Raw genomic sequence first — 12016 nt, forward strand, 5'->3', positions numbered from 1 at the left:
AGATGTCACGTGACATGTCTCATATCATTGTCATTTGATGCAATTTCAAGCGATTCATGTAGCGTCTTTCGTAACTCGCAGTGAGCTGCATCTGCGTCGGTTATTGTGTGTGTTTTATGCAAACAAGTTTCGCAAATCAAGTTTGCGATCACGCGTATGCGTGAAGCGCAATTTCGTGATCGGATTATTCATTCGTTCGACTCGCTTCATTGCGCGCTTATTTTTGAAAGTGCGAAACAAGCTCGCAATCGCGAACGAAGAGGTTAGCGCTTGCCGACGTGATGGCGCCAAATTCATAATCGATAATGTGCTAAGTTGTTGGCGATATCACCAAAAAAGATTGAATCTTCGAAGATACAATAGAAAAAATAACAGCGGTTTCATCGTGGTGTAACGGAACTCCTAGTTGAACTCGTGGCATTGCTGGGATAACGGTGAGTTTTGAAATTTACTCAAATATAAAGAATTAATATACGTGTATATGTGCATATGCGTGCTTGTATGTGTGCGTTTGCGTGTGCGTGCACGTGCGTGTGCGTGCACGTGCGTGTGCGTGCACGTGCGTGTGCGTGCACGTGCGTATGCGTGCACGTGCGTATGCGTGTGCGTATGCGTGCATGTGTGTATATGTGTAACGAAAAAATGTAATATAATCGCAAAAATCTGAAATAAATATCTACAAATATCTATAAGTTTCACTCCAACGAAAAGTTTTTTTCAGAGAAAACATAATTATTAGAGTATTAATAATTTAGACTTAGAGTATTAATGCGTATTTTCTGAGAAAAACAGACTTTTTGAACACACTGTATAGAATATATATTTATAAGTTTATTTATTTATTTATTGTTATTGAATTTTTGCGAGTATTGTCTTGATGAGATAATATATTGTAAAGAAATATGAATATCTATTATAAATAACTAATATGTATTGGTAATGTTAATATAACTTTATCGAATTTATTGTAATAGCATTAAAATAAATTTATTTAGCCTTCATTCTTGTTATTTATTTGTATTATTATACATTTTTTATTATTTTTTTAAGTTGCATGTAAAATAAAACTTTTTTATTTATTTTAATGCTATTACAATAAATTCAATAAAGTTATATTAACATTATCAATATATTAGTTATTTATATAATAGATATTCATATTTCTTTATAATATTATCTCATCGAGGCAAATTACTCGCATTTTTTTTTTATTGCACAACTATTATGTGAACCGAATCATTAGCCGAACATTAGCCGCTATCAAATTCAACCAAAATTCATATAGTACACTCCGAGGGGTTGGTCACTGAGGTAATTTTTGTACAAAGGCTAAGTAATTCAGCGGCTATCCAAAGGAAATTTTGGATAATCCAAGGTAACTTTTGGTAATTCTAAATAATTCTCAAATAATCTTGGGTAATCTAATAGGAAATCTAAGTAATCTAAGGGTAATATCTAATAAAATCTGTAGGTAATTTTAGGTATTCTTAAGGACCTATGTGAAGTTGGCTCTTAAGGGGCTACATACACCTAGCGGTAGGAAAAATAGGGGGAAATTTGACAATTTTTTTTTCATAAAAAAAATTTTTATTAAAAAATCTATAGCTACATCTTAAAGTAGGTCCTTTAATGTATTTTTGGTAAAATTTTCATTAATAAATATTGAAAAATGTGTCGTGGAAAGGTCATCTTCTGGAAGCTGTTCGACGAAGCGATAACCATTGTAGCTCCTCTAATTTTTATCTGAAATCAAAAGTCAAAAAAATTTCTTAAGGTATATAAAAAAAGGAAGTTATTGCAGCCGATTTTTAAAATTTTGATTTTTCGAAAAAAGGCGGCCATTTGAAAATGCGAAGGTATCAGATTAAAAATTATATCTTTGCATTCAAATGGCCGCCATTTTTTGAAAAATTACAATTTAAAAAATCGACAAAAACTTCCTTTTTTTATATACTTTAAGAAAATTTTTTGGTTTTTGATTTCAGATAAAAATTGGAGGAGCTACAATGGTTACCGCACCGTCGAACAGCTTCCAAGAAATGACGTCTCCACGGTACATTTTTCAATATTTAATAATGAAAATTTTACCAAATATACATTAAGGATCTACTTTAAGATGTAACTAGAGATTTTTTAATAAAAAAATTTCTTTTGTAAAAAAAAAATTGTCAAATTTCCCCCTATTTTTCCTTCCGCTAGGTGTATGTAGTCCCTTAAGGTAGCCTCAGATAATCTGAGGTAATCTAAGATAATCTTAAGTAATCTGAGGTAATTTAAAGGTAATCCGTATCAAGGGTAATTCTTGTACACTATAACCACTAGTGACGTACCCCTCGGTACACCCTTATAAAGTTATATAAAAAAAGTCATGAGCCTCAACTACCTATTATGCAATGCTCCAGTCACTATTGAAAAAAGATGCTAAATAAGTTAGACTGTATTGGCTCACACATCGATTTTTTGCATAGCATTATGAATAGTTGGGGCTCATAACTTAACCTTCTTTTATATAACCTTACCCTCTTACTGCGAATAACAGAGCCCCCTCTCGTCTTAATCGGTAGCTAATGCTCCATCTATAAATTCAGATGTCAATGATTCATGCTGAAGATGGACCAAAAAACCGTCCGAAACGTTTTTTAATACATATTAGTTAATTAAATTTAATAATAATAAATTCGCACACCGATACCGATGGGCTCTTATCTGCCAATTTTCCCACTTAATTCATTTTATTTTCATAATAATTTTATTCCATAATAATTTTGTTAGTTGCTATTAAAGAAATCTGAGTTTTTGTTGGAATGGCACTTCTAGACTTTTACCAAATCTGAGAATGAAATAATAGTATATGATTTCTCACATATAATAATGTACTTGACAAGAGAAAATTAAAATATATAAATATATAATATAAAAAATTTCTAATAACAAAAAATAAAAATACTGTCGTAATTATAAGAGAGGAGAAGGAAAAGAGGAAACATAATGTTTACAGTAAAATAGACAACTGTTATAATGACTTTTGATTCACCCGTTTATTCACGCAAAACAAGAATAGACTTAGATATCCGTGTCGTTAATTGTACTGATGTGTACACATCTGTTCATATACATACAATATCGCGCGTTATACGCAAATGCGCGTGTATACATTACACACACATTTTACATATATTATATGTATATATAATATAATTTTACATTAATTGTGGATAGGATACGATTCCTCAGCCCTTTCTCATCTTCATCCTCGTATGCTCGAATTTAACAGTTGCGCGTATATACGTATCTCTGAGTATACGTGTGTATGAGTATTTTCTATACTTTCCGGATTAGCGTGTACTACATGTACACGCATACCTGCCTGTATATCTTAATATGTGTGTATGTCGTTGTATCGTACGTGTATAGATAATCAACATCTAAACGCACGGACACGCGCGTGTGTCGTCATTTACACAAGTGAATAAAAAAAGAAGAAAAATTATCTAGCGAAAGTCGTGTTTTGTAAAAGTGTATCGTCTGCTAACTTGTTGCGTGTTACGCGTCCTCTGGTACTGGAAGGAAAGAAAAAAAAAAGCAGAACAACTAGAAGGAAACGTATCCGCAGACGTGCACGCACATTCGCAGCTTTCCCGCGCGCATCGACAAAAGCGAATCGCGCGCGTGATTGCAGTTTTTACATACTCGCGTCGACAAGTGCGAAACGGGAACGTTCGTTTCGCGATTCTTCCTCCTAGAAACTTCTCACTTTGAGAGATTTTAAAAATATATGACATATATATAAGGAAATATATAAGTATTTCTGTCAAGATACAATAAGAGATATATATGAAAAAAAGGTAAAAAATGTTTCTACGAGAGATATGCGAAAGTATCATACGAGAGGTGTTATATTCTTTCAATTTTATAAATATATTAATATAATTATGACATTTTATATATGACGAAATTTTAAAGATTCGCACCTGTCGATGCTGCTGTGCGCATTGCGTCATTTTGAACAATGTATTTACATTGCATAAATAAGAATGCTGATTCTCTCAGATATATCTGAGGCTCAGATTGGCTTCGGAGCAAGCACTTCAGAGTATACAAATCAAAATTGCACGATTTATATATGTCGTATATTTTCAACAAATAGCATAAAGGCTGTAAAAAAGTTAAGTATGATGTTATTTAAATAACACGCTAAATAATTAATGTATCTTTTGAATTTTCTTTTCTCTTGGTATAAATAACATATAAATATGTTTGCAATACGCAACACACGAATGTAAAAAAAAAAGCAAACAAATAAATGTAAAAAATATAGATAATAGAGTACTTATATAAATCTGAGCTTTGTCTCAATGTATGCAAGTTCTCGAAGCCGGATCTGAAAGATCGTAAAGATGGAATGATTTCAATACTGATTTTGGAATGGTTCGTCATTCTCTCTCGATCGGAGTGGCGATGATATCGTAGGGCACGGCGGGATTTTTGTGACGTATGTTTTAAAAATCAAGACAGACGTGCACAGAAGAAGGCTTCTCGCTATAATGCCAATTAGTTTTAATTTTAACTTAATCAATCTTTGTCTTGTTCTCTCTTTCTTTCATCCGGAGATGGGATTAGGAGAATATTAAAATCCCCGTATCTTCCTCGATTTGTTTATAGTAGAAATTAAGTTATAATCTTATTTTTTTTCTACGTATAGTTTTTTTACTTTTGAAATAATGTTTGAAAGGAGTTTATTCCTTCAAAGTTTAGTAATTCTACTAACAGTCTACCAATATTTCTCGAAATTTTGTCCATTTGACGGTCTCAAGCGACTGATTCTCTTCATGTGTATAAACCATTCTTTTGTACTCGTCTTGTCTTCGTGGCAGATAAGTAATCTCTGATCGGATCGACTTTCCCTCGGGGTTGTGTGTTTTGCACATCGTGCACTCGGGCAATCATCCAATTGGACATGGCTTTGAGGACGCGCCCGTTTCCCCGCCGCGCCTGTTGCTCTCGGTTAGATACGCGCGCTAATACTTTTGCTTCGTTTTATAGGTCGCTTATATAACTTAAGAACGTGAAAAAATAAATAAATACTACGCGTTTTATGCACGACCGGCTCCGTCCACGATCCGCCTAACTATCACGAAAGAAGAGACTACTGTAAAACATTTGTGATGTCACTTGTATTCAGAAAATAAATTACAGGGAGACTTTTTCATCTCTTTCTCTCTCGAACGAAACTTTTGAGAATATGCACGCGTACGATATGCACGCACACGCGCGCGCGCGCGCGCACACACACACACACACACACACACACACACATTCGACTCACGTAATTGAATATTGTTGACATTGTCAGTGTCTCTTCCACTGTGCTGCCAGTGCATTCACCCGGGCGGAGACGTCGCGATATAAATTGCAATAATAACAACAATAATTCTACTATACGACATAATAATATTAATAATAATAATAATAATAATAATAATAATAATGCGGTCGATTTGAATGACCAATGGATCTTCGATCAATTTTTTTTTTTAATACTTGCTTCACGAAAAATATTTAAAAAAAGAAGAGTAATCTTGTCTTCTATTCTGATCAAATTCATGCGTTTACTTCTTGCTAATTTTTATTTTTTATACGTCTAGAAATGTGCTACCAATATTCTTACGGTATGCAATTATTTACACAAAGATTTTAAAATTTAGCGAGCTATTAATATCCTCTTCGTCTATCGCGCGTACGTTCTCTATATAAACTAAAGACTCAATCTAATTAAACAACGAATGGATAAAGGATGACGATAAAAATATAATCGTGACGTAATAATAATCGAATAATAATAATAATATTAATAATATAAAATACTATCATTATATATATATATACATACATACATATATATATATATATATATATATATATAGTGATGAATGACGACGATTAATAATAAATGATTAATCGAATTAAAACGAGTGCGCGAGAGCGCAGATATTTTGTCGACTAGAATTCGTATGGATTTGCTCTGTGTGTATGTGTGTTTGCTTGTTTGTGTATGGCTCAATCGTACCGTCTCGCTTCTCGTTATTTAATATGTTATTGTTTAACTTCGTTCTTCATCGTGTCTAGCAACGACGCGACTCACCGCGAAAGATCGCTGTATCTTTCTCCCACGAATTCTCTCTCATTTATACTCTTATCGCACCGTGCGCGTACTCGCCGATGTTAACAGAACGACAACGATATCTAGCTTCCCACTCACAGTTAGACACTAAAATCACATATTGAATCGGTAAACGAATCGCACGCTCCAGATGCGATCAGATATCTTCTTCCGCAATTTCTTTTACACCTCACGAATGTCATATTATCGCATCGTTCTCCAAGTCGTCCAGACATCAATTAATCAGAACCTCTCCTCTTTCAATGAACTCTCCGAAATTCGAAGATCGTTTTACAAATCTTGAGGGCGATACCTTCCTCGAGCATTCTCCCGACAAGTGACACGACATCGCATTAAATCTCGTAAAGTTCCGGGCTACTCAAAATTTGCAGAATGACCGACGATCGACAAATCAGGATTCAATCATCGTTCTCCTCCTTCGAGACAGGAATACCGCATTTTCCATGGATCTACTGGTCGGTCTTACATATATATTCGTATATATGCCGCGTGGTGTTCCTCCTTCGTGGTGCGGCGCGTCGTTGCTTCGACTATATCCCGTTTACTTCTTGCGACCTAGGTACTCAACCATCTCTTGCAACCTTTCCTTTTCATCCTCCAGCAGCAGCGCTTGGATGCAGCTCGTGAAGTATTGTGTGCTGAAGCAGTCTTGCCTGTAGCGGGAACAAATTGAGAATAGAAAGATTGATTAGTCTATTGGTGCATATAGGGTAATCATCGATGTTCTCGGTGTTCAGATGTGATGCATTCACGAACCTGTTCGGAGATCGTTCCGATAGAATTTTATGAGCCGGACAAAAATTAGATAATGTGAAAATAAATTTTAATTAAATTATCAAGATTTTTAATTTGAATTACCGGGACTTTTTAATTTATGTTCAGGATTTAGCCTCAGGATATACTTAACGTGCTTATAATCACATCTCTATTTATAAAATCTTCCCATACAGCACCGCAAGATTGCAACAACATTGCAGCAACATTTTTCTGCAAGATTGCAACATTGCAGAAACATTGCGAAATGTAGCTACAACATTGTTATGATATTGCAGCAACAACAAAATGTCCGCCTACAGAAATATTGCAATATAATATTGCTGCAACATAGCAATATAATATATATGCAATAATGCTTTATGTATATTTATCGACATAATATTCTTAACATATGAAAAAAATAATAAGAAATTAGGCATATAAAGGTGGGTATACACTTAGCGAACGAACACCGAACGAACAGTGAATGCAAACGTTCATTATTATCATTCAGCAGATATATGCGCCAAAGCGAATGCGAACAGAACGTTCGATTCGCATTCGGCTCGATTCCCTCATGAAGCGGTACATCAAAGACAATGCGTGTGAGAAAAACGTTCAAAACGTTTCGCATTCGCTGTTCGTTCGCTAAGTGTATACCCACCTTAAGAGTCAGGATCTAGTGTGTATATAGATTTTTTGTATTATAATAATAACGAAATTATAAAATGTAAATTTTTTGGTACACATTCAACTTCCTTCAATGACAGAGAATATTCACAAAAAAAAGAATATCTAAAAAAACTCAATTTGCAATTGTGTAAATTCACAATCGCTTTATATCCGAAATATGCAGATATCCGGATGCAAAAAGATTGTGGTGGATTTACGCATACAACGAGTTTTTTCACATTTCTCTTGTCTTTATATAATCTCAAAACTTATTTATTAAAATCTGAAGTATCTTTTGCAAATTAGAAAATTATTATCAGATTTTTGATTTTATATAAGAATGGAAACTATTAAAAGAATTCTTAGTCCGATGTCTGAGTCCCTTGTGTTGGGATTATATCATACAACTTAAACTAATAAAAGTAGTTATATCTTTAATCTTATTAGCCGCTCTTTGTAAACTTTATATAATCATCGTGACTAAAAATTAAATGGTAGCGCAACATGCGCCGCATAGCGGTAAACAAATGAACTAGCGATTATCGAATACTTTTTTTGGAATATTTTCGGAATGTTGCTGTAACATTGCTAAAGTTATATTGTAAAATAATGTCTTTGCAATATTTCTACAACATTAAACTGCAATATGCAATATTGCAATGTTGCAGCAATGTTGTTGCAAGCTTTAGTGTTGTATGGGTTAAAAGACAAAACAAGAACTCTTTCGAATTCTACTCGCAAATAGCACTTAAACAATTTGAAAATTTTATATACATGTAATATATACCATGATATATAATGTTATCGAGCGAAAGAAATGAACAGGTCTGTGAATTAGAAATTGTTAGTACGTAGATAAATATCGGAACATGTGCGTATGGAAAGGCATATCGATTGTTTTGCATTCCCGTAATATTAAGAATTTATACACCACAAGTAGAGTGCGCAAAAATATTCGCAAAATCGCAAAAACATTCAAAAATATCAAAAATTGCAAAGTCATAGATATCATAACCTAGAAAAAAGTATTCTTACGTCGGTCTGCCATCTTTCAATTATCCTGAAAAAATCGACGCTGCAAAAACACCAACGAGTCGCAAAGATTATTGCATCAAAAGTGTAAACACTCGCTTGTAAACTCGCCGCCGAAAAACAGTCCAAAATCGTCGTCGCCATGGCAAAAATGCATGTGTCGAGGTGAATAATATAAAGTCAGAATGTATGAGATGATACTGTATATTACATCGCTAGCAGTGCTGCATTTTTGTCAAATTAAATTAGATGTATAAATGTATACGATAAAATGAATGTTACATCTATATTTTATTATTTTCCCAAAATTTATAAACTTTTATGGTATCTTTTGATTCGGTGAAATTCTTGAAGAAGACACGCAGAGTTTGCTCTGCGTGTCTTCTTCAAGAATTTCACCGAATACATAATTGCAATTGTGATAAATTCTCAATTCTCATCATTATAACATTTCATCCTTTTCCTATATTGCAGCATTGTTAGCTGGTATAAGATTGCGCAGAATTACCTAATTTTTCATACTCATTATCTCGGTGCGAAGATACTATAATACGCGCGAGTATTCGTCCAGGGGATGGCGTTAAAAAAATGCAACAAAAATATAATTGAAAGAAATGGCAAAAAGGGATAATGGAAAATTAAAACAAGAAATATAAATTGTAAACTCAATCAATTCGTGATATTTTTTCCTATGCAACATTTCAATTTCTTTCTTGAATTTCCAATACATTTGAAATACGTTTGCTCGATATTTTTTTAATTAAAACAGCGATCAAGTTAGTTTTAATTACGTTTTTATTCGATTTTTAATCGCAATTTTATTGTCGCTTATTATCAATCGTTTGTTTGAAACTTCTGTACACACGATTTTCGATCCAAAACATCACTGCGATTGACGAAGTCAAACTCAGTTATTTAATTACGTATTCATAATTTTTACACGCTTGTTATTACGTACCGTGTAAATAAAAAGAAAGAACGCGCCTATCTTTCCGAATTTTACTTTGTAAATATTACGAGACATACTGTTAATTCGCGCAAAGATTATGCAAACAAATCGCAATTTTCGTCTTTTTCCGACGAATAGGCGTATATCGGGACGAGAGTAGATGAGGAAGGATAATGTGGAAGAGCAAGCGGGCACGGTTATTTCTTTATATTTGCGAGAAGCGGATAAAAGAAAGGGGCGCATAAACGAAAAAATCATAAACCAAAGAAAAAAAGGCTACCTAAACCCCCGGATCGGCTCCGTGAAGTTGTTTGATCCACATTTGGATCTTTCCGACCTCGTCCGTCAGCAGCAGGACGTCTAAGCATCCTTTGAAGTAGTCCGTAGTAAAACATTCCTTCCTGGGAAAAGTTAAGAAAGAAAAAAGAAACCACATGAATTATATTGTAATACAATAGTGTAAGCTGATTTCGTAAGTAGCAGTTCGTAGACCGGAAATCCTGAAAAATATTCCGGAGACGTAATATCGCAAACACACTTAACAAATCCATTTCAATAGTTTCGCAATTGGATTGTGAAAGGATAGGTGCATCGATCAGAGATTGCCTAATTGTCTAGAATTGTGTATACAAATCTTAAAATATCTACAAATTAGCATTATATACAATTAGTGTATTAATAATAACTTAATATTTTGTTTTTACATTAATATTGAACGCGTTCTCTTTTTGCATAAACAGTCAACGACACTCGAAAATTTCGATTTCTATCTCTAAGAAATTCAGAAAACAGAAATGCATCTACGCATGACATTTTCATATATTTGACGAAAAAAATTCGATTATCCGGCAAGATAATTTGAACCGATTATTCGCCGATGCATCTGCCCTTTCTCGCCGTCGTTGATTTTTTTTAGATAGAGCATATTTTTCTCGAATACATAACGCTACATGCCGTAAATGCATTCGAGCTAGTCCGCCAATCCGTCCCCTTTTTCACGTTGCGATCCCGCTCGTTGTCGTGCAATAGCTCTTACACGACCGGCCGTTAAGCGGCTCGGCACAAACGGCAGGTAGCAACGGATGTACGTTGGCATTCGCTCGCACGAGCTATAAATAGAAGAGAAATCTCATTCCATTTCGATACGCGTGCCGACGTATGCGGTGTAGTACGCGCGCGCGTGTGGCGAACCGAGAGCGGAACACGTGTATGCATAAACGTATATACATATATTCATTCGTGCGTCCACCTTGGCCGTTGTTCATCATCGATATTTTTCAAGGTAGAAATTATGCGGTGCAAACCCTTTACGAAATTTCATATTTCGTTGCCTATGTAAGACACACCTCTTTAGATCTCAATCCGTGAGATAAACCTTATATATTATATACAAGATGAGAAGCAAGACGTACTGGAAGAGCTACATCTATGGTTTTTTTTTTTTTTTTTTTTTTTTAATCAAGCGTTTGGAATTTCGGAGATTGAACATAAAATATGTATTATTCATATGAAATTGTAATAATTTTTTATATGATCCAAGTTTTACTATTCCAACACTCTTTGTCAGACTAGAATACTTTTTAGTGATCTCTCGGTTCCAAATTAAACCATTTAAATTTAACCATTTATCTGTCCAGATTTATTTATTCGAATTAATTTTAAAGCGTAAAAATATTTGTCGTATCTGACTGAAAATCAAATAGTTCCTCGCCTTATCTTAAATTTCTTTCCATCTTAAGATTATCGCGTTTCTATGATTTGCATTGTGGCAAACGTCGATAATCTCATGAATGGAGCTCATCTTTTATTGACTTGTATTCCAAATTGCCACGTAGCAACGGTACAATGGACAGCACGTGCGGATTTCGTCTGTCAATCATCATTTCATGGAAACGTGAATAATTAGACGTACTTGCAGAGCATGTGCAATTGCGGTTCCCGGAACAGGTTGTAGCAGTCTTCGCAGATACGGTCCAGACGGGCGAAAATACTCTTGTCGTACACGCCCTTGCACTGGATATCGAAGAATGACCTTTTGCCCAGCGGATGGCCGTTGAGAGTGGCGGCATCCGCGCCGAGTCCGATGCAAGACGAGATCAGCAGGAACGTCAACGACCACGTGAGAATGGACAGCAAGAACGGGCAGGTCGTGGACGACGACCTCGACGACGACGACTGCGTCGACGTCGACGAAAGTAGCGTCGAATACGAAGAATGATACGCGGCAGACGGATACATCGTGAGTTCGTCGTTGAATGACGACGATTGGGCGTTTTGCTGTCGATGCATCATCTGAAAAGAGAAAATCGATGTTTTTAAGATAAAATAAGTTTTCCTTCTATTTTTACTTTTCTAATTGTGTGTAAAGATGAGAAGAAGATGTTACAGATTATTCGAAGGAATTTTTTATCATACTTGTAGATTTT

The 12016-nt window shown here is 34.7% G+C and overlaps 2 protein-coding genes across 7 annotated transcripts in view; one reads left to right on the forward strand and one right to left on the reverse strand.

The window, feature by feature from the left end:
* Positions 1–55: 55 nt before the first annotated feature.
* LOC138931931 (peroxisomal leader peptide-processing protease-like) overlaps positions 56–12016 on the forward strand; it is an 81605-nt gene continuing 69644 nt past the window's right edge. For 2 of the 3 annotated variants that reach the window (XR_011446701.1, XM_070293222.1), the window contains exon 1: positions 56–434. The gene's annotated coding sequence lies outside the window, so the exon portion shown is untranslated. The remainder of the gene's footprint in view (positions 435–12016) is intronic. The other variant, XM_070293221.1, reaches the window with a different exon arrangement.
* Positions 3020–12016, reverse strand: part of Itp (ion transport peptide) — a 59468-nt gene continuing 50471 nt past the window's right edge. For 3 of the 4 annotated variants that reach the window (XM_070293227.1, XM_070293225.1, XM_070293228.1), the window contains exons 2-4: positions 11503–11882; positions 9871–9991; positions 6746–6834 (exon numbers count right to left, since the gene is read on the reverse strand). In XM_070293227.1, coding sequence (XP_070149328.1) covers positions 9871–9991; positions 11503–11882 — 501 coding nt within the window. In that variant the 3' untranslated portion in view covers positions 6746–6834. Of the gene's footprint in view, positions 6835–9870; positions 9992–11502; positions 11883–12016 lie in introns of all 4 variants that reach the window. The other variant, XM_070293226.1, reaches the window with a different exon arrangement.

The sequence above is a fragment of the Polyergus mexicanus genome, unplaced genomic scaffold (assembly GCF_030449975.1).
Source record: "Polyergus mexicanus isolate NDT 795.1 unplaced genomic scaffold, iyPolMexi1.0 SCAF_3, whole genome shotgun sequence".
NCBI lineage: Eukaryota > Metazoa > Arthropoda > Insecta > Hymenoptera > Formicidae > Polyergus > Polyergus mexicanus.